Consider the following 27555-nt stretch of genomic DNA (forward strand, 5'->3'; position numbering starts at 1 on the left):
TTATTCAAATATTTTTATCGCTATCTTCAAATTGAGCTGTTCTAAAGAATTATTTAAATAAAAACAATAATCTTTAGTTAACGTAACCATAACGTTTCGGATAAATTAATATATCATGATTATCAATGATAACATCATGATGTCTAGATATTATGAAACACATTTATGAAAGCAATATATATGCGACATTTATGTAACATCACGTTTTGTTTCCGGAACAAGACAATTTCAATTACTATTTTTCTACATGCAATAAATCTCACATAAACACATTTTACATATTTAAATAATAAAAATAAAATCGGTAAATCGATCTTTTGAAAAATTTATAATAAGAATAAATAATTTAATAATTTTTTTATGTTGCCATTAGAAATTTTTATAATTTATATAAAATTTTGATTGTATAATATATTATATCAATTAAAGTAACATTGGTTTTATATCAATATTTTTTTTTCTCCAATTCCATTTTTTCGATTAAAAAATATTAAAAATCTATCTCTATGTCCTTGCACTTTCTGCCCTTGTTTCCTCCGTATCTGCATCTTGTTCAATTTCATTCCATTTCTGTATTTCTCCACTCCCACCAACAAGAAAGATAATCATGCTCAAAATGCAAACAGCAGCACCAATCCAAAATAGTACTTGCCACTTATGAATTGGATTCTAAAGAAAAAAATATACTTATATTTTATCAGATTGCCGAGAGTTATTAAAATACAAGATTATTGAAAAAATATATTGAGATAATTGAAAAAAACAATTACTATATAGCATGTCCGAAAAGATCAGAATTAAACTTACATATACGTAAGGTCTTAACATTTTCGGACACCCTATAAATGCATATATAAAAATATTCTATAACAAATAAATAAAATATGATTATTATATAATAAAATAAAACGTGATACGTAATACTAAATAATTATCATTATGCAATAATTTTGATGTATGTTGTAGATATTATTTTTCATGAGCAATTAAAATTTATTATTTTTCATATTTCTTTTAAATTATTTTAAAATCATTAAATTATTAAAAAATCATGTAAATTTTACATATTTTCAGCTATTTATATGATAGTCTTAATTTATTTCTAAAAAGCTACTATTAACAAAATTACTATTCTTGATAATAAAAAGAAATTGTAGAGATATCATATAAGATTTCTAATACCTTTTAATCAAATTCTAAGAAACTAGAATGTTATGTTTTAATGTATTTTATTGCATGATGATAAGAAGAACTATTAATAATTTTAGTCATCTTCTTATTCCAGGTAGTATTATGAATCTTGCATTCTGACTAACTGAAAATATTTCAGCAATATTTTGTGTCGATAAAATATTTCTTAAGAGAGAAATAATTCTGTTTCTAATATCAAGTAAAATCATTTTCATTTCGTTTTATACTGAATTTATTATGATAACTGTAAATTATACTCGTTGACTGAGTAGATTAAAGAGTAATAAGTAAAGACAGAACATCAATTTAAACAACTATTATTAGACTCGGTAAATGTTATTTATTTTGTGTTTACTATTCTGAGAATAGTAAAAAATATGTCAGTAATATTTGTTTTCAATATCGTAAGCTTTGATCACAGGAAAAAAGATTTTCTCTATTGAATAAATTTTGCTCCTTATTGTATACTATAAATGCGTATGGAAGCATCACGGTTGACAATAACGAATGCTTGATACATTAGAGACAAGCGTGTACGAAAATCAATGCGATGTGAAATTTTTATTGACACGATTTGCGCATAAAATTTTATCTACTAGAAATTATTGATTTACATAAAAACGAGTAATATCAATTAGTCGTTATTATCACGAGTCTTACTGAAAACAAATCCTTCACTTCTATAATATATAAAAATATTTCCTATATATTTGGAATATACTATTTCAACATTTCGTAGGCGAATTACCTTTCTAATCCAATAACTATACACAATAACATGAATTTGATGAAAGAAAACTGGCATAATAACGTTAACCTTTTAGCTAAGAATGATGAGTAAATTCGTCATAGTACTTTAAAGATGACGCGAGTAAATTTAAATTCCATACTCTTTCTTCTTTTCTTTTTTAAATATGTATTTGTAAAGCTCGTATTATGGAGATAAGAGAAGCAATATTTCACATAAATCACATATTTAACGAAATAATATGGCACGTATTATGAGATACACAGTATACTATAGGATAGTACTGTGATGATATGTAAAAAGAAATTTTACACATAAAACACACATATAATTGCACAACACGGCACGTAATATGAGATACACAACATTGTACAGCATAGTATCAAGGTATATACTGGATATAACAGAAGGAATTCTATACAGAAGGCACGTGTAGATATAATAGTTCAATATGACGCGTATTAGGAGATATACAACAAAATACAAAGCAGTACTAATTATACAGTAGGATATGTAAAAAGGAATTTTAACCGCAAAGCGTATATAATATACAAACACTTAAAACCGCTTGTATTATGAGATGAAGAACATAATATTAATAATGAATAGTGAAAAGGGTTTGATATGAAAGAAGCAATTTTCCACGAAAGGCACATATCTAATAAGTTACGATCTGTATTATAAGATAAATGATATAGTACAAGATAGTAGAAACTATTATTTAGTCTCTTATGTTAGTATTAGACGTGCAAAAAGTCACTTCATTTGCAAAGCATGTACGTATAAAACTATTTAAAATCACCAATAATACGAGATAAGTAATTTACAGGATGTATCCGAATGCAATTTTACATGCAACATGTGTACATATGTAAATACATATAATATATACTTCAATAAAATATTACGATTAAACAAATATTTAACCGTTTACTGTGAACCTCAACCAAGAATGAATTCTATAAGGAATTTGGGTTTTATTGGTCAGAAGAGCCAGTAGCTTCCTTACTTTTGCTTGGCATAACTTTATACCACAAATATTTTCTCTATCAGTGAAAAGGCTCATAACGGCTAACTAGAAGAAAAAGAACGGAACACGTCGAAACAGTAGGATAAAGCGATAATGCATTGACGTAGGCGTTCAAATGCTTTTTTATTCATGGGTAACCGTAAAACGTAAGTATGCTCACCGTAAATATAGAGATCTTACGACTTTGTTACAAAAAATCAGAAAGTAGAAATAAATGGAATGAACGTATAGTTTCTCTTGCCTCTTTGTATCCCGGACTCATTTTATGCTAACAATAAGATTCACAATGCAAATATAAACGTTAAATTATATAATTCAGTTTAATCGTGGAATCCCCAAGTTTTACCCGAAATAATTAGGCGTTTTTGAGGAAGCATATACACGTATATGTACGAGTCAGACTCGTGGTAAAAAATTTGTGCTATAAGCTAAAACTACGAGTCTCGCTCGTGGTTAGGAATTTTTGCATAAAATGCCGCGTATTATTATTTGAATCAGCGATTGAAGTTATTTCACATCGAGTATCTTTTCTTGGAATGTAAGTATTCTGTTTTAATCATAATTTTGTTTTTACCATTTGTTTTTGACAAAATTGGATAATTTGTTTAGTTCAGTGTGAGGCTTCGTTCGTTCTTTTGAACAGCGAAATGGCACAGCGTGCGACCGAACTTCTTGTTTACTATAGCTCGCGCGATCGACAGATGTCGTGTAGGCCAAGGGATTAAATTTATTATGCAAGTGCGATGTATGTATACTTGACATATAATTAACAACAATACACGGTAATCATGAAGTTTAATAAAAAATGACTGAAAAACTATTATTTCCACAAAAGCAAAAGTCATGAAAATTAATAAATGAATTGTAATAATTATTGATCAATTTGGTGTATATACAGTGTTCCAGAAGATTCCTACTGAATTTCATAAGCATATTTATATAATTAAAATAAAAAATGCAAAAAGATTAGATATATATATATAACTTTGAAATCGCTTTGTTTAAGATAAGCCTGTTAACAATTATCCTATTTTTTTATACCGTTATGTGGAATTTGCAAATGTGTACATAATCTTCGAGTACTAGTAGACTTCACTATATACAAGCAAAACCTGTTCATGATCATTTTTTTACAGTTTCGATATTATTTTAAATGTTCCTTTTTCCCGTAGTTATCAGTGAATATCTACACATACTTATTTATTTTAAGAAGAAGCATTTTTCTTTTACTACAGTATACAACCATTCTTTAATTGGGTCTAACTGGAGCTATTATATGATTAGATTAAAGATTCGTTATGAATTGAAAAAAAAAGAATTTTGTCTATGCAAAAAATGCGATTGTGCAGTTTCTGCACAAGGTTTTTGTTAACCTCTTGGAACACCTTGTATATTACAATAATCTTGTGAAATTAATTTTATCAAATGAACAAACTTACCCCATGTTTGCCTGCAATTTCTTCCACCAACACTGGTATTATCATTCCAGCAGTACTGCCAACAGTATTCATTATACCATATAAAAAGCCGGCAAAGTTAGGAGAGATATCTTGATTATTTGAGAGATTCGCTATACTTGCTGCTCCGTTGAAACCCAATGCAAGGAACAAAAATATGTTAGCGAGAAATAGAGAGCATTCAGCATAACCAACTAATATTAGAAAGATTCCTGGCAATAGGTGAGCTAAATAAAAAATATCAATAATATTATATATTTATAAATTACAATTTTATATTTGTAAAAATTTACTACTTACAAAATACAGTCGCAATTTTTCGAAGATTAGTGATACTTATAATTTCCTTCTTTTTAATAGTATCACCGGCCCAACAGAAAAAAAAGCCAAATAGCATTCTTCCTGCCCAAGGAAGACCAGCAGCAGCACCACCTTTGGTAAGTTGAAAACCTAGTGCTTTCGTCATATACAACATCAACGAATTTTGGTAGAAGTAGAGTAGAAAAAGATTGCCGAAGTGGCAAACAACAAGACTGAGGAACGGAATCGAAGTAAATATCTTTTTTAACGGTGTTTGCTTTAGCGTAGGTTTTTGCATTTTGACTGTTCCAGCTTGAGCACTAAAAGTATATAAAAGAAGTAATCATAATATTGACTATTTACTCATAAAAAGCAAAATCAATTATTTGTATGATAAATTACTTTAAAATATACTCTTTCTCTTCTTCACTTATACCCGGATGTTCCGTTGGTGAATCATAGGCTAACAATGCCCAAAAAATTATCCATACAAACATCAACAAGGAAGGTATATACCATGCAGATTCCCAATTTATATAATCAGCGATAGCAGCAACCATGGGATACGTAAAGATAGTACCAAATGTACCACCTAAAAGAGACCAAACAAAACGCGCTCGTTCATTAGGAGGTGCCCATTTGGCGACTAATGTGTGACAAGCTGGGAAAGTGACACCTCCTGTAATTCCTATAATAATTCTAGCGATTAAGAGAGCAGTCCAATGGATTTGCGCGATCAAAGGACTGATTAGACATATAGAGGCCGCTAATATGGACGTCCAAAGAACCGCACGTCTGGGACCCCATTTTAAGGATATCAAACCACCGATGAAACTTCCAGGAACAACTCCGTAACTGTAAGCGGCTATTAATTGCCCGCGAATTTGAGGACTCCAATCAAAAGGTAATCCATTAAAAAGCTCAAAATTTGAAGGTCGAACTTGTTGCTCGATTTTATCATCCGTTTGTCGACGAGTACGTTCGGCTCCACCTTCCACCTCAATAGTTTTAGATTCGTGAAAGTTCAATCTTCTAATCAAGGTAAACTCTTCAATAAAATCAACCGGTTCGAATTTTAGAAGAGATCTTCGATGACGTTCAGCATCACTCACACAAGCACCGCTTACAGATTCACTAGGAAGAGCCTTGATCATTGGTACCGCTAAGATAGGCATTTGCAAACGACACATGTAACTGGTCCAGCAACAGGTGAACATCATTAAGCATATTAATATCCTTGTTGGAATCCATCCTGAAATAACAGTTATGAGGAATTTTTAACTGATTAATTTATAATTATGTAGTAGGAATGACTAATACATTAAACTTTCAGACGCTTGATATTTGATCGGATCGTTTTACAGATTTCTAGTAACTTACGTAAAAGTTTCCAGATGAATGTAGGATATCTTCTAAAAATAATAATACATACGTTTTAGTAGTACTCGACGATCGATTCGCAGGCTAGCCGTTTTTTCTTTCTTTAAAGACAATGATTACGGGAAAGAAAAACGAATTAATTTGCGACTCGGTGATCAAGTATTACCAAACGTACATTGCAGTAAACATTGATGCACATCACCGTCAACAAGCTGATAGGACTATTACGATCACTAATCTATATGAATCTTCAAGATCTATTATTTAAAATTGAACTTGGAATGGAAACTTTCTTATTTCTAATCGTTTCTAACTGTACCGTATTATGATGTTTAAATCGTTATAGCAACGAATATAATCATGAAGTTGACTGTTCTTTTTCAATAGAATAGTTTCATTTTCTCGAAGGTTCTCGAGTTCACATTGACATGTGAATTGAAAAAATATACTTTATCCAGTGACGAAGTACAAACTTATATGAAATACATTTTAGTGTATGTATGCTTATAAAATATTATATGTAAATTTAATGTCTATGGTGGGGATGGAAGGATTAGAGTATGGCGAAAACAAAGAAAAGAACTTAAACTGAAACATTTAAAACCTACGGTGAAATACGGCGGCGGATTCGTAATGATATAGGGAAGTATCTTCAGTTTTAGTGTTAGAAAATTGGTTTTCATAGACGACATTTTAGATAAAAATAAATATTAAAACATTTTAAAACATAATTTAAAAAAGAGTGCTGCAAATATGGGTATTGAAAATAACTTTCAATTGTATTACGCGCTTTCCCCTCAGATCACAAGGCGCTTCATACAATTACGATAGAACTTCACATTGGTAAGTTCGTTTAATCGTTAAATTTTATCAGAATAATGATCCCAAGCATAAAACCCGTATAGTGCAAGAGTACCTGCTCTATAACTGTAAAAAATTACTTAAACCAGTTCCCTCAATCATCTGACTTAAATCCAATTGATAACCTGTGGGATGAATTAGATCGTAGATTACGAAAAAAAGGCAAAAAATTGGTATTGTTAAGTTGCAGAAAATAATACATAATATCTCAAAACGTTTAAAATATGTCATGAAAAATAAAGGGTATCCGACAAAATATTAAATAATCATAAATAGAAATGTAAGTTAATTTTATTATTAAGATTTGTAAAATGTCCCAATATTTTTGTGACATAAAAATTCGTGTTTTTTTTAGATTTTTCTGCAATATTTAAACTAACGTATGTAAAAAAGCAACAGTTTTTTGTTTCTGACATCCATAGACTGTATTGCAACAGAGTGTAATATTAATTTGTTATTTGTTGTATATTTGTTAACGACATTAGATGTAAACGTCAAAATATTACTGGTGTTCCAATATTTTTGTGACCGACTATACATATAACTAATCTCCAAATAAATTCAAAAATTTCGAATGATTATGTAGTGATCTCGAAATTATGGATTAAAAATTCTACTTAATTATTTTTATTAAAGAATCATGATAGTTCATGTTCAAGGATGCATCGAAAGCACTTGGTTACATATTAACCGTCGATGTTGTAATATCGTGACTTGAATAGGTAGGTACGAGAAATCACCGTGAAATAAAAACTGCAATTTATATGTTCTCTTGTTATACCGTTTGAACTGTCGTAGCTGCTAGACTTGCTAGGATAATCTGTACTATCAAATTACAAAATATTTGTGAAGAAGTATGCATCGATTTTTCTATGTAATATGATCTATAATTTCTTAACCTTGTAGTCAATCGATGAAAATAATAAATAAATACTCTTCTAATCGTATTTATTTCGTTTATTTTATGAAAAATAACATCCTTATTTATTATTTGTAAAACATGATAAATTTTATAGATGTTTTAAAAGATACTTCAAACAAGTTAGGCTTCAAGTAAGAAGGTTAAGTAACGGACGCAAAATGCAAACCATCCCAAAAATGCCGAAAGCAATTGTAATCGTCATGTCGAACTACAAGAAATTTACATTTGCCGAGGATCGAAGGATTGACAATGGCGCAGCAATTTACGTTGAATTTCATTATTTCACACTTCTGCAGAAAAAATAAATATTTTTTAAATATTACTAGAGAAAATAACGAAAAATCAGGTCGCGTGAATTTCCAAAAATGATATCGCAAAATAGCAAATAAAATCCAATTAGATATGTGTATAAAAAATGTCTACATATACATATAAATATAAATATAAAATCGCCAATATTAATCATATTACGCTACTGTAAAGTAGAAAAGAAAACCTTTGACTTTCTTCAATATAAACGTCCGACAATAATGACAACAAGAGTAGAACATCGAAAGAAAGTAAGCGGATTCGATATATAAATGACATGTTATTCATAAAAATAATATTATCGTAAATTACTTTTATGAAAATTGTAATTAATGGATAACTGTACTATTAACTAACCGGAATTGAGTGCATTTTATATTGTTAGAGCTACTTTTACCAACGACTAGATTATCGTGTTTAAAAAACGCATTACTTTCACTTACAATTAGTTACACTGCGCGCTGCATAAAGAATGACATATTTTTCGCGATTTAATATTCTTCATAAATTTTTGTAAGTAATAATATTTTATTAATTTGCTCTTTTAAGTTGTCAAGAAAAAAGTAATAACTAAAAAAAGAAATTCGAGAAAGGCATGTGAGTTTCCCCCATTAATTTTAAGACATCATAAAAAAATATGTATATTGATTGTAAGTGTTAATAAGAAAATTTCTAATAACGAAATATTTTAATGTTTTTTCAAATCTTCGAATTAAATAACTTACTTGAAATGTATATTTGGAGCTTCTTGTTCATTCTACTCATTGCAAAACAAAGAAAAAAAAAGAAAGTACACTTAACGATCTCTACTTAACACAATACTTGTTCGTGAAAATACTTTTAAAAATGTTACAAGATAAAAAGTTCAAAACTTGTCACACGAAATAGACTCTACCAACCTAGATGAAGGACTGGTGACATTGGTCATCAAACCGCGTATTTATATATCTTACAACAGGTAAAAGTGCAGTAGTGGGGTTTGGATGAGCTTATCTTAAGGGTAGCAACTTAAAAATTATTCATATAAATCAATTAATAACATATTTATATTTTATTATAATAATGATTAGATATGATGATATGATAATAATGATTAGATATGATGATATTTACATATACTTTGTAATAAATTTAGTATTTACTTATAAAGTATCTAATCACACATTTGTTATTCTTCACAATAGTCTCCCTTTTTTTGGAATACTTTGTTCATCGAAATGGCGGTTATAAAATGGCGGGTGATTATTTATATTTAAACCCGAATTATAAATAATTTAATATAATTTTATATAGATAGCATTTAATTTTGTCATTCCTATAGCTGTTTCGTATTTACATCATATATTTTTGAATTAATTTATTTACGATCACTTACGAATATTTTTATAAATATTTCTTTTCTTATTTTTTTTTCTTAGTTTTTCCCTCAATATATTTAATTATTTTTCTGTTCTTATAAAAAAGTACATGTTATAAAAAATTATAAATAAATAACATTTTAAAAATTTACGAAAGATTTAAATTTACCATTAGATCTTTAATATATAATTTCGAAAATAATAGTTATCGTATATAACTTCTTTAAATCCATATAAAAATAATCTTCAAATCAAATATTGTCGTAAGTGCACCTACTTAGGTTTCCTTATTTTCGATTTATGATCTTAAACTTAAAAGAAATATAGATAAATTTTAAAGTAATGTATTTCTCTTTCAAAAAGAATATTGATAATCTTGTCTTTTTATGAATTGTAAATAATTTTTTATAAGTCAGGAGATCACAATATTTGAAATCCTAAGAAAATTTCTCGAAAATTTAGAATTAATACTGATTAGATTTTCCAAGGAAAATAAGTAATGAGAATTATATTTTTTCCTAAATTCCTAATTCCTAAAATTCTAATTCTATTCCTAATATATATTTCACAATTAAATAATATATTTTTAATGAATATTTACGGAACTAAGTAATATCCTTAGTACGAATGAATTTAATAGATAATTTTAGTTATAATAATTTATTCGGAAAAAAACCTCACGTTATATATTTTATGTTAATATCTGTTTAAGTAAAGTTCAAGACTTATCAGTTACGATAATTATTTAAACGGCATATCATTTTATGACGTATTGTGAAAATATTTTTACTTGACGTTTGCTTAATCATTGATTTAAACAAAACGAAATAAGATAAAATAGTTTATTTTAATATACTGAGTTTTTTGACATTTTCAGAAAAAATGAAAGACGGTAATCAAATAATGGCAGAGGCTCTTAAAGAACAAGTGCGTTTTTATAAATTAATATTAGATTTTAGAGGTTATGAATAATTTCATGTTTGTCATCTTATTTCTATAATTATTTTTATTATTATAAATACTACTTTGAAAATGAACGAACATAATTGAATATAATTTTATACTATGAAATTTGTATTATTCGATATTGAATTTATTTAAATAACCATAATTAATTATTTTCTTTGTTTTGTAATTTCATATTTAGAAAGTATATTATAATTTTTAATTGTATTGGCGTATATATAACTATCTTATTCAAATTAGTGACAGTTAATGACTTAGAAAGTTCTCTTTCTTATCTTTTCGAAAAACAAATTTCTTACTTTTCTAAAGAAGAAAATTTCAAAATTATTGATCCAACTTCGAACATTATAATTTAATTTTGTCACCAAAATATTCATATGATTTTGAAAATTTAGATTTTATAATAAATAAATAATAGATAGAGTTTCTTTAATATAATATATTATAATATATATATTATTGTATAAATCTTTATATAAACTATTTATGAGTATTATACAAAAACGGTTATATAATTAATGGTTATAAATTATTCATTACATTTTAATGATATTTTAAATACACAAATGATAGACGAACCAATTGTAATATTTTGTTTGTCTTACCTCTATGATTCTTATGTTTTTTCTGTGATTCAATAAGTGGTGTTCGAACATTATCTTCTCCATAATCCATATCTTTACTAGAAATTAATAATTCCACAATAACATTATTACGAGTAAATTAAATACGAATAGTTATTGATATATGTTCTCTTACTAATGTAATAATTTTGACAAAAATATAACTTATTTGTTGTTTACTCGTTATCAGCGTATTAAGAACTATTTTACGATACAAACTTACGAACGTAATAATACAATATATATAGATTTAATATAAAAGCTTATCTTTGCTTTTCCCACTGCAAGTCAAATAATCATTTGTATACATATCCCTATGTCCATATCTTTATACAAACTTTTTTAATTAAAATTATAAATAGAATAAATTGTACTCTATTTCTGATTTCTATTTCTATTTATTTCAAATCTATTTCTATTTATTTTTTATGACAAATATTAATGATAATAATGACGACTTTTGATCCTTTTCAATCAAATTTAATTTGGATCCAATAATTACTGACTTGATTAAATTTGATATCATTATTCATTAACTATTGTTTTACACCTTATAACTTTTTTTTTTATATAACTTTTCATATAATTTTATAGGGACTAGAATATGTTTTTGGTATTTGCGGACATCCAGTAATAGAACTAGCTATTAACATGCAAGTAGCAGGTCTGCGATATCTAGGATTCAGAAATGAACAATCTGCATGCTATGCAGCTCAGGCTTATGGTTACTTAACAAGTAAATACTATTAATCAAATTCAATATTTAACACATTATATATATTTGGAGAAAAGATAAATTTAATGATATTAAATTTATGATTGATTAGAAAAGCCTGCAGTTGTATTATGTGTATCTGGACCCGGCTTACTTCATGTTATTGGTGGCATGGCTAATGCACAAATTAATTGTTGGTAAGAATATTTCATATAAATCTAATGTAATATTTATAATTTTAATAATATATGTAATAAGATATTAAATTACCCAACAAAATCTTTAATTATGAATAATTATTGATTATAGGCCACTTTTAGTATTAGGAGGTTCATGTTCTCAAGATCATGAAGGTATTGGTGGTTTTCAAGAATGGCCTCAAGTAGAGGCTAGTAAGCCTTATTGTAAATATGCAGCAAGACCACCATCCGCAGCTTTGATTCCTATGCATGTAGAAAAAGCAGTACGATATGCAACCTATGGTAGACCAGGTAGATGTATATTATAAATATTATTTCATATTTTATTTTCTATTATTTTTTATGTCATTTATTATTGTTTAAAGTTTCTATAAATGTAATACTTTATCTTTTATTTAAAGGTGCAACTTACTTAGATTTACCAGCTACGATATTAACACAAATGGTTGATGAAGATAAAATTGCACTAGTCTCACCTTGCCCTGAACCACCACTCATATTTCCTGATAGTAGAAAAATTGAGGAAGCTGTTAATATATTAATACAATCAAAAAAACCATTGGTTATAATAGGAAAAGGTAAAACAATTTCGTTTCTAAATTAAAATATATAAAAATCCTATAAAAATAATAATCTTTTAAAATACTGATAAAATTATAATTGTTTTCAAATAATTGATATCAGGAGCTGCATACGCTCGAGCTGAGCAACAAGTTCGGGATCTTATCCATTTAATCAAGTTTCCTTTTCTTCCAACACCCATGGGAAAAGGAGTTGTTCCAGATACAGATCCATTGTGTGTTTCAAGTGCAAGAACATATGCTTTGCAACAATCTGATGTAATATTATTACTAGGTGCTAGACTCAATTGGATGTTGCATTTTGGGCGTCCGCCTCGATTTCAAAGCACTGTTAAAATCATACAGGTATTCAGATTAGTGTTATAAGAAATTAATTATATTGGCATTCTGATTTATTTAAATACTTTACAAATAAATCAAATTCATTTTAGGTTGATCTTTGCGCAGAAGAATTGCACAATTCCGTTCCATCTACAGTTGCTATACAAGCTGATATTAAGTGTACAGTGGAGTGTTTAATAAAACCATTACAGCATCGAAAATGGTCACTTGCTAAAAACGCTCAATGGTGGAATAAACTTCATTCAGAAGCAGATAAAAATAAAAAAATTGTACAGGTAAAATAGCACTAATTACGTTATATTGTGAACATTTTGAAATATTATTGATAATTGTATATGATATTTTTTCTTGCAGCAAATGTCCTTGGATGAGTCAGTACCATTAAATTATTACACAGTTTTTAAATGTATACAAAATTTTATACCAAATGGTAAGTTTATATCTCAATATTATAATTTATATTAAGACTAATTATATCTTATGATTTCTATAGACTGTATAATTTGTTCTGAGGGTGCCAATACAATGGATATTGGACGTACTATTCTGTTAAATGATTTACCTCGTCATCGCTTAGATGCTGGAACATTTGGTACTATGGGTGTAGGTCTAGGTTTTGCAATTGCAGCTGCTCTATATTGTAAAGACAATGCACCTCGAAAGAGAGTGCTTTGCATTGAAGGAGATAGTGCATTTGGATTTTCTGGAATGGAAATTGAAACTATGTTTAGGTAATACTTCATTTTAATTTTTTTCTAAATCCAAGATACTCTTTTGAAAGTATTTTTATTATTACTTGATCATAATTGTTTTAATGTATATTATTTTGTTAGATATCAATTACCCATTATTATTATCATAATAAATAATAATGGTATATATACTGGTTTAGATAGTAAAACATTTAAAGAAATACAAGCGTCTGGTGAGCCAACAGAAGCGTAAGTTATTCTACACAATTACACATAATTGAATATAAAGATTTCTTCTAATTAAAAATTTTGTGGTAAAGCATCCCACCTCATAGCTTAACATCTGAAACTCATTATGAAAAAATGATGGAAATGTTTGGAAAGAAAGGTCACTTCTGCGTAACTATAGATGACATTCAGCAAGCATTAAAAAAATCATTTGAAGTAAGTGCTTAACTGAAAAACTCTAACCTTAAATAATAGTTTCACTTTAACAAAGAATTAAATTTTGTAGGAATTAAATGGTCCAAATTTAATAAACATAATGATCAATCCTCAAGCTGATCGCAAAGAACAACAATATACTTGGCTCACCAAGTCTAATCTTTGAAATCTTTGAAATCAATTTACTAAATTTAAATAATTAATTTAAAATAATAAATTACTGGGTCTTATAGTGGTATATATGGAAATATTTATGGCAAATATAAAACTATAATTTCGTTTAAATTATAGTAAAAAAAGAAATTACAAAACTGTATAATATTACAATGTAATTATTTATTAGAATTAGTTATTAGCTATTTTATGGAATCTTGGAAAATCTATTTATAACTGGTACAAGAGGATTTATGATATCTGATCCACTTTCACTCTCCCAATTTAAAATATTACTATCTTCATCTTTCTCTTTTTCTTCTTCAATTGCAGATAAATCTATACCTTTTTCTTCAAGTATTTTCATTAAGCTCTGGTTTGTATGTATGACTGCTGAACAGAAATCTCCATTTTCTTTTACAAGGTCATTTATTGTTTCTAATTCTCTCTTTCTACAAATTAAAGAGTATCGTATTACCAAATGTTAACAATATTTCATAAAATTTAATATCATTACATTTTCAATGTAATTTTCCAAATGTTTGTTAATACTTCTTCAATCAATGTTTCGTTAACATCACTACTACTTTCCTCTTCAAACATGTTTCTAAAAAAAAACATAAGAAGTAGAAGAATAACTTCTTTTTTATTTTATCGAAATAAAAATTGTATATTGAGTATAACCATTATACGTGATAATAAGGAATCAAATTGAGGTTAATGAATATATTGTCAGAAATATAGAATGAGTTCATGATAATATATATTTACATACTTCTCCTAAAATTTCGGAATTGTTTTAAAAAATTAAATAATTTTAGTTTATTTTTTAAAAAGGAAAACAATATCACAAAAAGAAGTACAATATTTCCATCTGTTATTACGGATTTAATATATAATCAATCAGATACGTGGAAATATGTTCTCGTTAATTTTATAATACAAAAACTACTTGTTTGAAAATTGTAAAAACAGTATAACTTTCACACAATTTAAACTACTAATATTAAGACTATTTATTGACTACCAACCAATCAGTTCATTGAGAAATTTGAGAATATTATTGGTTATTCACAGTAGGTTCACAATAACTTCCTTTGTTAAAAATATATGAAAATATTACTTATCTCTTTTAAAAGTGATCGTGAGAGTATTTATTCTACTTTATATTTGTAACTCGTTTTCTTTAGATAATCTAAAAAGAAACATATTTATTTCTATGAAACGTTACTTAAGGATCATAATAATGGACTACCAATAACAATATAGGAGTTCGTCGATTGGTGCTCTTTTGATAAGCAAGGATATGACGTTAGTTACAGTCGTGTCGCATGAAAGAGAACCTTAAAATTGTAAATTATCGTAAAGAGACATGACATCGAAAACATTCGGCGGAAAGCAAAGAAATGAGACGAAACGTATTGTAACGTTAATAAGTGTAAACCCGTGAAAACTTGCGATAAATAAATTAAAAGTTTAATTTCTTTGTAATAAATCTACAAATGTTCGCACAGTTTGTTCGATATTTTGATTGTACATTTATTCTTTGTATCAGCTGATGAATTTACTATAACGTGAGGAAAGTTTTAAAAAATTAATATTTACACATTTCATCAACAAAAATATTGTCATGGCAGACCTCCTAGAGGAATTAAATGGTGATCAGACTGAAAAAGTTATTCAATTTCAGGTAAATGAATATATTTTTCTATGTTATAATACAAAGTACTAGTTCTAATTACAGTATTAAATGTACCCATTATTTTTAGGATTTGACAGGAATAGAAGATTTATCTATTTGTAGAGATGTTCTGCAAAGGCATAATTGGAATTTGGAAGTGGCTGTTCAGGTATTAGCGAATACCGTCCTAACCGAAAATTGTTCAATCTTTAATCGCTTAGTCCATAATGAAAAAGCATTATTTTATGTTATGGTAGGAACAATTAAATTTATATGAAGGACGTCCTTCAATGTATGCACAAGATTCACGATCAAGACCACCACAAGTCGTTGACGATAGTAGTTCTAGAATATATTTTAATCACGCTGCTGGTTCGAGTGGTGGAGGAGGTGGTCTCCTACCTTATATCTTTTCTATGTGTTATAATATAGTAAGCAGTATCTTGCAGCTAGTTCTAGCAATATTTAGATCAGAAGTCAGGCCCAGTATGTATAACAAACATAATTGAAACATAAAATTAGTACATAATTAATAATTTAAATAATTTAAACATTAAATATACCTTCTTTTTCAAGTTTCTTCTGATCCAGTGGAAGATGTAATGACATTCATTAGATCTTATGAGGAACGTTATGGCATTACCCATCCTGTATTTTATCAGGGTTCTTACAGTCAGGCTCTATCTGATGCCAAACAAGAGTTAAGATTTTTGTTAGTTTATTTACAAAAAGATGAGGCCCAAGATACTGATCAATGGTGCAGGTAATTTTTGTAGCAATTAATATTAGAAATAATTGAGCTGTTTGCAGGCCAATGCTATTAACTCCTTTTAGAATTTTTAAAAGTTTTATTAATTAAATTACTTGATTAATACTTAACTTTTTATATTTAAAATAAATTTCTTTAATTATTAGACTTAACATCACTAAATGATAATTTTTGTGACTATTCAATAATAAATGATATAACAATGTATATTACTTTATCAATTTTTTTCTATTGTTTTGTATTTTGGAGTTAATCATTTTGACAAATGAGTGATTTAATTTATAATAATATATATATATATATATATATATATATGTTACCAGAATAGTAGAAAATCAGGCAATGTTAGCAATTCCCCGATATTGTCCTCAATGCAAAGCATTTTTTGATAACGTAGGAAACAGAAGTATTGTTACTGTCTTTTCTTAAGCATTGGACTTAGACATTCTATAGAACACCAAATGCTATTTAGGCAATATTGAAAAGAATACATTATTGGGCAACAGACACACACACATACACAACCTCATCCTACATTTAAACACACTCCGCTCCCACACAAACACACAAAAGCGAGCATGGAACAGGTTTCTGAGATTGTGGCGTGCTGCTATACTATGCGCACCTCTATAAACTGAAACTTTTAATAACGGTGTTTTATTATGTAAGGCCCACTATTACTTATCGTAGTAGAAAAATATATTACGTTTAAACCGATATTCGTAGAAATTACCATGGAAAATCTGTATCGTTTGTTCCTTATTGTATCGGAAGATAAGCAGGTTTATAACGAAATGTTTCATATCTGCTGTTTTACTTTACCAGTTTCTCATTTGTCATTCTACAGAATTTCTAGGAAATTTGAAAGATATGAATACATTTCCTACGTTATCAAAAAACGCTTTGCATTGAGGACAATGCCGGGGAATTGCTAACATTGCCTGATTTTCCATTATTCTGGTAACATACATAGTAAATAAGGAGCGAATTAGATACAATAAGCAAATCATTTTTTTTTAAATAATTAACATCAAATAAGTTTTTACTCTAGAAATACATTAAACGATCCTGAAGTTATACGATATATAAATACTCATACACTATTTTGGGCTTGTAATGTACAATCTGGAGAAGGCTATAAAGTTGCAGAGTCTCTTAAATCTGGTTCTTATCCTTTTCTGGCTATTATCGTTTTGAAAGACAATCGAATGACGATAGTTGGACGGTATGTAGCAGAAATAAAATTCTTGAGAAATATATACTTCATTTATCATAAAACATAGCTAACAGTTTAAGCTTATATATTTTAAAAAATTAATTTTTTAGGATGGAAGGTACACCGTCTGCTACTGATTTAATATTACGTTTACAAACAATTATTCAGCAGAATGAAATTAACTTAATACAAGCACGTCAAGATAGGTAAAAAAATAACTTTTAATCACATAGAATTAGCTAATTATAAAGTAACAAGATTTAATATAACTATTTATGCATTACAGAGCAGAGCGTAGTGCTGCACAGTCATTACGTCAACAACAAGATCGTGCATATGAAGAATCATTACGTGCAGATCAGGAAAAAGATCGTATAAGAGAGGAAGAACGTAGGGCTCGAGAAGAACAGGAGGCACGTGAAAAAGAACAATTGAATGCGCAGGAGCAAGAAATAGAAAGAATTCGTCTTGAAAAAGAGCTTACTGTGCAAAAAATACCTGTAGAACCAGAACCTGCTAATCCTAATGCTTGTCACCTACAAATTAAATTGGGTGAAAGGACAATGAAAAGGCGATTTCTTATGTCTGACACAATTGAAGTAATATGATATTTGCTTTTTTAATTGTAAAGTTTAATTTTGTAAGAATAATATTAATGATTAATATATTATTTATAGGATGTATATCATTGGATATTTAGTCAACCGGATTCCCCTGCAAGTTTTGAAATAACAACGAGTTATCCTAAAAGAATTCTATATCCATGCAAAGATATCTCAACATTATCATCGGCTGGCTTAACCCATAGAGAAGTTTTGCATGTTAATGATTTAGCTGACTAACCTTGATTAATAATTCAATAATTCATTCTTAATATTTTAAGTATCATTCCGATAAAAAGATGATACTATCACAAGAGAAACTTATCAAAAGATTATAATATATATATATATATATATATGTATATGTATATATATATATATATATTTGATACATTCTAGTATTTTATGCAAAGTTCAGTCTACTGAAATGAGAATATAATTATACAACAATTTCATTATATGAACAGTATGATAAAAAGATAAGAATTGAAAAGGTGTTCGTTGTGTTATAATTTTGGAGAAAATTATTGGTATTTACAAATGGCGGCCATAATTAATATGTTTTTGAAATATTTAACTAGAAAAAGATTTAATTTTGTTGAAAAATTTAGGAAATAATAACGTTTTTGTTCAAAGTACAGGTAAATGTGCATTATAGTTTGCTTGAGATAATTTATATATATATATATATATATATATATATTAATAAAGTAAAGTATTTTATTTTAAATCCTTATGCGTTACTACCATGTGATCTAAAAGATTGATAAAGGAAAAGATTTATGTACAATTCAAGGAAAAGTATTTTCCAAATCATATTGGTCGTACATAAAATATAAGACTATGTAACGCAAATAGCATTTTATAAAAATAAAGAATATCTTGATTTAAATGGGACTTAGTAATAAAAAGATATAATGTGTGTTGGATTATACATTATGTTTCTGTTTTATTAAAAAAATTATAATTTTAGTATTTAATTGGCATTTATATACTATTATGTACAAAAACAATGCTAACACCATTGGTTTTATTGCATTTAAATATGATTTAATAAATTTGTAACACGTTTCTACATTGCTTGTTATTATGCAGATAAAAATGGTATTAAAACAAAACTAACTTTACTGCATATGAAAGTTTATGCAATTATTCGCATGGCTATGTAAATATATTAAATTACAAGAAAGCAGAATGTTTAAGAAAAGTATAACTTATTTTATAACTTTGTATATTGGTTGCATAAACCAAAAAAAAAAGTAAACAATTAGAATCTATTTAAGTAACTCATTATATACTTAACATAACAGCAACGTTGACCTTTCTGTTAGTTATTTTTATTTATGTAAAATATGAAATTATAAATGAACGAATAAGTTAAATTTTTAAAAATTATTGCACAAAAAACTGTATCGAATGGAATAGATATGCATTCCTAGCATTTATATACGATATATAAACTTATCATAAAGAAAAACATATTTTATGTGTCTAAATATTTCATGTATTAATTTTTTTTACATTCTTGCTTTCTACTGTTTCAAATATTTAACGTATACGTAAGTATATAAATTTTAGTAACTATAATAAGTACAATTAACATTAAAAAAGAAATTTTATATATATTTTATATCCAATAAATGAATTGGAAAATTATATTAATTGCAAATGGGATTTAAATAAGGATAATTAATATGATTTGATGGTTTTTTTTAGTAAGATAATGCGCATAAGGATATTATAAATAAATTTTGAGTATCTTTTCGTTATTCAATGTTTAATGATGATATTACTAATTAATATATGAAATTATGTTGCATTGTTAGGATTGCTTTACATTATATAAATTTGTGCATAACTCATATAGTAATTTTAAGATTATATTTTTTACATTTTATTTGATGCAATTAAATCAATATACCATTCCTCAAATTTCTAGTCTCATCGCACTGGAAGGTGCTTTGCGATTAATACTTTATCATTTAAAAAACTATTTATATATCAAAATATCAAATGTTAATAAACACACTCATCTATCTAAATCATGTAATTTTCCGATATTTATAGTATTTCCCATGTACGTATTGTAATTTTATATCAAAAAGGTAAGAAAAAACAGTTTCTCTTACGAATTACAGTATAAATAAATAAATAAATAAATAAAAAAAAGAAGAAAAAAATACATGGTTAAATATCTGGAAAAAACCATAATTTGATACTTTAACGATAAATTTTATTTCGCGAAAAATATAGAAGATATAAATAATAAAATTTTAATAGTTATGAACTTTGTCATATCAAATACTTCTATACATATTTAATATCAAGCATTTTTTTTGGATTTTACAATGTATTGCAATTAAAATTATAAATTTAATAAAGAATATAATAAAAAAGCAATACTGCATTTTTATCGCATGAAACTATTTAAAAAAAAAGAAACCAATAATATTAACAATAATAGAGTATGTACTTTTTGATATCTTATTTAGTATGAGGTCTTGTCTTTGCTTTTTCTTTTGACCATTGTGCATGACTGTGAGCACGTAAACTATTAAATACCTTATTATTTAACTTCACGTCAAATCCAGCTGTGTCTCCCGTCTCAATACCAGGTGGAAATTTAAAAACCCTGCATGCATTTATTCTCGAAGACATTAACATATCATGCTTTGTTACAATCTGTGATCCTTCACCTACTTTTTTGTAGCCACAACGGGGTATCGAAGCATACTCCTTCTCTATGCTCTAAAATATTTATTCATTGTATCACCGCTTATTATAATTATTTGATAAAATGTATAACTTCTTTAAATATATTAATTAAGAAATAATTTTGTAATTATTTGTATAGTATTTTTTGGTAACCTATAAATAAAATTCATTGTATAATTACTTACTACAAAACGATCAAAATCTTCATTTGTATTATCAGTATCCGTTTTTCTTTCATCAGGTTCCTCAAATGAAGACATTCGATAGTTAGAATATGAAATATTTACTATGACAGAAACATTGATATAATTAATATACAATTTGATACAAACCAAAGCGATATAAATTAGATATATATATATGTATATAAAAATGGTAACCTTTGGAATCACGGTTAACCTTCGTTTCGGTACGCTTTAACATAGTATCATATTCTTGATTATATTGAGATTGTAACAGTTGTGCAATTACTGCATCATTATCAGTATCACTTGGTTCATATGTATCATATATTTTTGAATTTTGTTCTTTTTTTAAAGAGTCTTTGCATTTTTCAAACTCTCTATGTAAACAAATATAATATAAAGTAAGATATGTATACCTTGCTACATCTGTCAAAATATTTTTTATATAAATCAATACAATTACCTTTTTTGTAAGCTTTCTGCAAGTTGATCAGAAGTAATTTCCAATAAACTGAGAGGTCCTTCGACAGATTGAATTTTTCTCCACGGTGAAGTCATTATTAGAATATGATATCTATGTAGAAATCGCTAAACAGATAATAAATTCCTTTTATATATATCAAAAATTGCAACTATTTACGAAATAGATAAGATATTAATCATTTCTAGATAGATAAATGAAAAAGATTAATATATTTATATTCTGTCCGTCACATGACATTGAAATCATTACAAAGATTAAATATCGATATCAGTTGCAATAAAAAGTGTAATTCTCAAAACATAATTAGTAATTATTCGATGAATTTAAATATATATATATATATAAATATAGAAATATTTTGTTTTACAAAATAAACTTACCACCGAAAAGAAGAGAGACACGAACCTTTATAACAAAACGTAAAATTATAATACGTTGAGATATATGTTTGAAAAATAGAGTATAATATAAAAATAGAATCACTCGTTGACTTTATACGAATATCAAGGAATATACGGTAATAAGGAACTGCCTACAAATTTAACTTTGTGCCTAGATAGTTAGATGGAGCGCAATATAATTTTGTTTTGTACAATATTCATTTGGACTATACATATAAGTACTGTTTATTTATGACAGTTGGCACCCGCATAAAGGGGAATCCTTTACGGATCTCTTTAGTTACAAAGTCTCTTTATTTCCCTATTTTTGCTTAATATTTTTTCTTATTGGTGGAAAGATTATAATTGATAATTTTATGCATAAATGTAAAAAAGAACAAAACACGTCTAACCAGTATCTAATAGAGTGTTAAAGGAATACTGTAATTGATTGTGAAACGTAAATATATTTATCATAAACGTAGAGATTTTACAACAGTGTCACAAAGATTTTATTTCGTGGATCTTGAGAATATTAAAAGTAGGTATAGATGGAATGTATGTACCATTCCTCTTGCCTATGTATTTCCTTGCAAGACTATTATTACAAATGGATAGTACATTCATCTGTAGCTTTTTACAATTAGACACTGGACATGACTCCACTTATTTCAACTAAATAGAGTCATAATTTGACGCTCAAAATCAGCGTCAAGCGTCATAATGGGGATGCACCCAAAGAATACAGAAGTACATAGAAGCTCACAAGTACCCTTTTTTATCTACCCAGTTTCATTTTAGTTACTACCGGGACCACCAGAGAGCGATAGTAGCTAGAATACTGTATTCTTTGATAGTATTGTACCGATCTTTGATAGATGTACAGTTCTTTGATAGTATTTTGTATCGTTATCGCATTAAGTACTTACTGTCGCCCACTGGTGATCAGGTTAGTAACTAAGATGAATCTGGTTAGAAAAAAGTGGATTTGTGAGCTTCTATGTACTTCTGTATTCTTTGGAATTACTAAAATAAAACTTATAATAATTTTTTCAAATAATTTTCTTTTGAATGTATGTATTGATTGAAATTTTCTGTATGATAAGTTTATATTCAGTTAAATCTCATAAGATAAAAATAACAATTTCTCTACTGATTATTCAAACAATGTTTATTGTCTGTTATCTTTCTTACCAACGTACGGTATGATATATTGCAAGCTCGAGAGAATATCTAATTTTATATATGATTCTTAATATGTATCGGTAATATTTAAATGTGTATATTCTTTTCAAAAGTTTGATTTTATAATTAATTTGTATATTTAAAAACATATTGATTTGTCGCTATTGTACTAAAGAAAATATAGTTTGAATAAAGTATTTAAACTTTGGATTATTAAGAGTTCTTGGTGACTATTCTCGATGTAAAAAAAAAAAGATATAAATAAGGGAGAAATCGCGAAGAATGAAAATATTCAGTTTTTCAATCTAACGTGATTATCTAGTAAATACATTGGAAATATACACAGCAAATAGATAACGTTATTTTCGAGATGGTTTACTGCTTCTATTAGCGCAGATGCGTAACGAATATATTCATTCGTACTTTACGTACTGAAATAAATTCAACCCTTTGATTTTATTTCGATTTCTTCAATTACATCGTTATCCTTCTTAGTAGAAGTAACGCTCAGTGGATTTCTCATCGTTTTATTAGTAGTTTCACAAAACATTTATTAAAAAAATATAAAACAACTATCAAATGGTTCCTTCAACCAGTAAGTTATTGTATATAGTATATGATTAACGAATATATTTGTCATGGAGAAATGACAATATTTTGTGTTATGACGAGTATACTCGTCACGCGGATAAAGTAGCCGTAAAGTTACCATTTGCTATTTATCGGCTAGCTGTTATGATCTCTTCGAAAAGTGTATCTAAATTATGCCGCAAAAATGAAGTGATAATAAAATATTATTATTTTTCCATGACTAATATATTCGTTAATTACAGCTAACTGGTTAATCATTTTCTAACTGTAAAATACATGAAGATTATTCCCTTACCTACGGAGAGACTGGTGTGGCGCTGTATCGCTAATATGGACTTCTTTGCCATTGCATGTGTATAAAACGAAAATAGATTACCAGAAAAAAATGCGTATTGAAAGAAACGCCTATAAAAACAAATAAAGTAACTTTACATTATTTATACAATGCATACAAATTTTTAAATCAGGAAAATAAATGAGATAAAATTAAAAATAAATTTCTCGATTAAAAGCCACTTTAGTAGTGCATTGTACAAGGTGTATAAATAAGTTCCCGCGATCAATTAGAAATAGCAAGAAAACATATATGCTGCGATATTCTATTGTTTAATTTGCTTCCATTAGTTAAGATAATAACTTTACTTGTCAGAAGTTTAATATCATTTTGCGATTATTAAACGTTTCATTGCAATTAAACATGGAAGCTGTCGAGTTTATAAATAACAAAAGAGTTAAAATTTCTTTCCAAAATAACGATGTAAGGATTAAATTGTAAGAATGTATAAATAAATAGAAAATTATTTAAAGAAAGTATTTGAATACATCCATAATCTAGCATATTTAAGAACAATTTTCTTAAATTCCTTTTATGTGTGAGAGTTTTGATAGCTTCCGGCAGACTCCTAACGGTCTTTCATCAACTCTTTCTCTGTGGACAAGATTCTCCCATAATGAACTTATTTGAAAACGTATGGTATTAGAGAGAAAAAGAGAAAAAGAAAGTGGACAGCTTACTGTGGTACTGTAAAATTTTCAACGAAGGACGAGAGACGAGCATCGATGCTTCCGTAAGTATAGATAGTCGTTGCTTCGAGTACGAAGATAAAATCCACTTAACATGATTGAGATAGGACGAAGATGACGTAGTCGTGAGGTTCGTCTAAGCTTTCTGCCTTTCAAAGCGGAGTTTGCATGCTCCTTAGTTTACGTGTTGTTGGTAGCGCCGAGCTATTGGCAAATCAAGATTCAAAGGAGCCACCTACAACGCTGCTGTTGCTGTACTTTCGTACAAGTCTGAAGAAAAAGATGAAGATGGAAGTGGTTAAAGAGGTGCTGGAGGAGGAGAAGAAGGAAAAGGATGAAGAGGAAGAGGAGGTAGATCTGGAGGTGGAGTTGGACGAGGAAACGAATAACTTTCTCGTGTATGTAAGCTTCTTCCTATCGGAATGCTTTGATAAGAAGAAGCCATTTAGGGGTTGAAATGAACCCTGATAGGAAATGATCGATATCCAGCTAATGGTACTATTACGCTCACGAAAATTGCATTTAGAATCCTAATCATTAACATCTTTTATCGTATCTGTCAGACAAAAGAAAGAAGCATTAGATATATATATGCTGAATAATTATTTTTTTCGTTAGTAATTAAAATCTTTAAATCGTTCGTGCGAATTCTTATATAGACACAATCTTTGAATTACTTTGTACGAGTTAACGACTACTGGAGAATTAAGTGGTTTACTTTTCTTTCTTTTAATTGCTTCTCGCTTGTAATTACACTTAATTATATTCAGAAAAGAGTAAAAAAAAAAGAGAATGAAAGAGAAAGAGAGAGAGAGAGAGAAAAAGAAAGAAGTAAAAAAAAAATGAAAGAGAAATAAAAAGAAAGAAAGCGACGAAATGTTGATCCTTAACTTTGATAAGACGAAAGAGAAAATAAAGACTGACTTGTAATTTCATTGATAAAAGAATTATTGAAATTTTCAATTGGAAATTTACCATACAAGATATCAAATAAAATATATCATATACGTGTGTGTGTATTTTCTAGTTGATTCATGTGAAAATATTAGTTAGTTAGTTAGCGAGGGAGCGAAAGAGAGAGAGAGAGAGAGAGAGAGAGAAGATGGATATTGGATGAGAACGAAGCGGCTGGAATTCTCAGGCATTAATAGACATTCTGTTGTAAAGACAAGCCTCGCCTTCTTCATGAATCGCAACGTGCGTCCTCGTGGTCGTCATCGTTTCTTGTCGTTATCGTCATCGCCTATGGATTCCACGAATGCGAACTTTTATATAACGTTCAACGAGAAGTTCCGTTTATTTATGTAATACATTCTGCAGAGCGCTACGAAATGAGCGCTTCGCTGCTTTTGCGACTTCCGGCTAAGAACGGCGAATACCTGAGCAATTCGTTATTCATTCGGCTCTGTAATTAGCATCGGCACTCGTTGTGGAAAAGTATTTTTTTTTTCTTTTTTCTTTTTTCTTTTCTTTTCTTTTTATAACAATAGTAATATAGTTACAATAGTAACTATACTCGGCGTGAACATTTAAAAAGAGAAACTCGATCGAAGTTCCGTCCCATCGATACATACTTTTCTTCAATTGTCTTTTTTCTCCAAGAAAAATATCCATCACTCGTATCGTGACTAACTATAATAATGTACGGATGAATCGTTTTGACGATCGACTATTATTTTATCGTACAATCGACGATCCATATTTAAAAAAAAAAAAATAAAAAAAAAGGAGAGGAAAAAGTAGACCGCTCACTTTGTTTCTCAATCATTCTAGTGTGTATGCATTCTATATAAGTGCATTCTAATGCACTAAGCGAGAATGCCAAGTTCCAGGAACGTAAGATGTTTAAGATTAGATGCTTAAGAAAGTTCAAAGTCGCTAAATCGAAGGATACCTGCGTCTAGGAAAAGGAAATGTACTTTCGCATGATTTATTCCTATCGGCATTGGTCTACGCGGATGATCTCAAAAGCAAAGAGTATTGAGTATAGTATACTGACATCATCCACGAAAGGAGGACTATTAATATAGTATATTCAAGAGGAGAGCTGGTAGAAATATTCAAACTACACTCGAGAAGAGGACTAAGCTCGTATCGTAGCGCATAGACTGCATATGCTTACATAGAGAGAAGAAATAGGGAGGGAGGGGGGATGGGGGAGAGGGAAGAGAGAGATAGGTACACCTGCACGATGTAAAGATAAGAAGGGAGAAAAGGATGGGAGAAGATCCGTGCCACTCGGTCATTGGTGAATGTACCGTGCCGTACCGTACCGTACCGTGCAGTATCGTGACGCTCTGCATCGTTGCATCGTCGATGCGACCTACGGCTTACGATCTTTTTTTCCTCAACTTCTTTCCTCTCTCTCTCTCTCTCCCTTTCCCCATCTCCGCTTCATCATCCATCCCTTTCTTCTAACATAGTCTTCACGAAGCTGCTTTATTTATGGTAC

At 28.3% G+C, this 27555-nt stretch overlaps 4 protein-coding genes and 1 long non-coding RNA gene across 7 annotated transcripts; 2 read left to right on the forward strand and 3 right to left on the reverse strand.

The window, feature by feature from the left end:
* Positions 1-427: 427 nt before the first annotated feature.
* LOC122516261 (sialin-like) lies at positions 428-11518 on the reverse strand. Its single transcript, XM_043633937.1, has 6 exons — positions 11282-11518; positions 11128-11204; positions 5129-5978; positions 4727-5046; positions 4409-4653; positions 428-669 (listed from the first exon to the last, which is right to left on the reverse strand). The coding sequence occupies exons 2-6, from the start codon at positions 11195-11197 to the stop codon at positions 505-507; spliced, it is 1650 nt and encodes a 549-aa protein (XP_043489872.1). The 5' UTR covers positions 11198-11204; positions 11282-11518; the 3' UTR covers positions 428-504.
* Positions 10268-14515, forward strand: LOC122516260 (2-hydroxyacyl-CoA lyase 1). The gene is made up of 12 exons (XM_043633936.1): positions 10268-10483; positions 11740-11881; positions 11973-12057; positions 12170-12351; positions 12462-12638; positions 12745-12986; positions 13073-13258; positions 13338-13413; positions 13477-13714; positions 13817-13924; positions 13996-14119; positions 14190-14515. The coding sequence occupies exons 1-12, from the start codon at positions 10439-10441 to the stop codon at positions 14283-14285; spliced, it is 1701 nt and encodes a 566-aa protein (XP_043489871.1). The 5' UTR covers positions 10268-10438; the 3' UTR covers positions 14286-14515.
* A 70-nt stretch (positions 14516-14585) lies between these two features.
* Positions 14586-15475, reverse strand: LOC122516264. Of its 3 annotated transcripts, none has more exons than XR_006303525.1 (3): positions 15304-15475; positions 14790-14879; positions 14586-14724 (listed from the first exon to the last, which is right to left on the reverse strand). It is a non-coding gene; the product is annotated as an uncharacterized LOC122516264 (long non-coding RNA). The 3 variants fall into 3 exon arrangements; XR_006303524.1 differs by lacking the exon at positions 15304-15475 and adding an exon at positions 15048-15297; XR_006303526.1 differs by lacking the exon at positions 15304-15475 and adding an exon at positions 14957-15042.
* Positions 15476-15631: 156 nt separating this feature from the next.
* Positions 15632-19672, forward strand: LOC122516263 (FAS-associated factor 2). The gene is made up of 8 exons (XM_043633938.1): positions 15632-15962; positions 16042-16122; positions 16211-16439; positions 16530-16716; positions 17774-17947; positions 18049-18144; positions 18225-18537; positions 18616-19672. The coding sequence occupies exons 1-8, from the start codon at positions 15903-15905 to the stop codon at positions 18778-18780; spliced, it is 1305 nt and encodes a 434-aa protein (XP_043489873.1). The 5' UTR covers positions 15632-15902; the 3' UTR covers positions 18781-19672.
* A 1338-nt stretch (positions 19673-21010) lies between these two features.
* LOC122516265 (serine/threonine-protein kinase RIO3-like) lies at positions 21011-22617 on the reverse strand. The gene is made up of 5 exons (XM_043633939.1): positions 22305-22617; positions 21904-22028; positions 21636-21817; positions 21441-21541; positions 21011-21288 (listed from the first exon to the last, which is right to left on the reverse strand). Exons 2-5 carry the CDS (start codon positions 21996-21998, stop codon positions 21025-21027), a joined length of 642 nt encoding a protein of 213 aa, XP_043489874.1. The 5' UTR covers positions 21999-22028; positions 22305-22617; the 3' UTR covers positions 21011-21024.
* Between the last annotated feature and the right edge of the window lie 4938 nt (positions 22618-27555).

Source organism: Polistes fuscatus, unplaced genomic scaffold (assembly GCF_010416935.1).
Source record: "Polistes fuscatus isolate 324 unplaced genomic scaffold, CU_Pfus_HIC Scaffold2, whole genome shotgun sequence".
Classification (NCBI taxonomy): domain Eukaryota; kingdom Metazoa; phylum Arthropoda; class Insecta; order Hymenoptera; family Vespidae; genus Polistes; species Polistes fuscatus.

Bases quoted from the DNA above. Each gene is read 5' to 3' on its own strand.
- LOC122516260 (XM_043633936.1), top strand. From the start codon at position 10,439: ATGAAAGACGGTAATCAAATAATGGCAGAGGCTCTTAAAGAACAA. The intron at 12,352-12,461 runs GTAGATGTATAT...TTTTATTTAAAG, and splicing joins TGCAACCTATGGTAGACCAG to GTGCAACTTACTTAGATTTA. The intron at 13,715-13,816 runs GTAATACTTCAT...TTATTTTGTTAG, and splicing joins GAAATTGAAACTATGTTTAG to ATATCAATTACCCATTATTA.
- LOC122516261 (XM_043633937.1), bottom strand. From the start codon at position 11,197: ATGGATTATGGAGAAGATAATGTTCGAACACCACTTATTGAATCACAG. The intron at 5,979-11,127 runs GTAAGACAAACA...CTGTTATTTCAG, and splicing joins AAAACATAAGAATCATAGAG to GATGGATTCCAACAAGGATA. The intron at 670-4,408 runs GTAAGTTTGTTC...TTTTTTCTTTAG, and splicing joins AAATTGCAGGCAAACATGGG to AATCCAATTCATAAGTGGCA.
- LOC122516263 (XM_043633938.1), top strand. From the start codon at position 15,903: ATGGCAGACCTCCTAGAGGAATTAAATGGTGATCAGACTGAAAAAGTT. The intron at 16,717-17,773 runs GTAATTTTTGTA...TTTTTACTCTAG, and splicing joins GATACTGATCAATGGTGCAG to AAATACATTAAACGATCCTG. The intron at 17,948-18,048 runs GTATGTAGCAGA...TTAATTTTTTAG, and splicing joins CGAATGACGATAGTTGGACG to GATGGAAGGTACACCGTCTG.
- LOC122516265 (XM_043633939.1), bottom strand. From the start codon at position 21,998: ATGACTTCACCGTGGAGAAAAATTCAATCTGTCGAAGGACCTCTCAGT. The intron at 21,542-21,635 runs GTTACCATTTTT...TTTCTGTCATAG, and splicing joins GGTTAACCGTGATTCCAAAG to TAAATATTTCATATTCTAAC. The intron at 21,289-21,440 runs GTAAGTAATTAT...TAAATATTTTAG, and splicing joins AAGATTTTGATCGTTTTGTA to AGCATAGAGAAGGAGTATGC.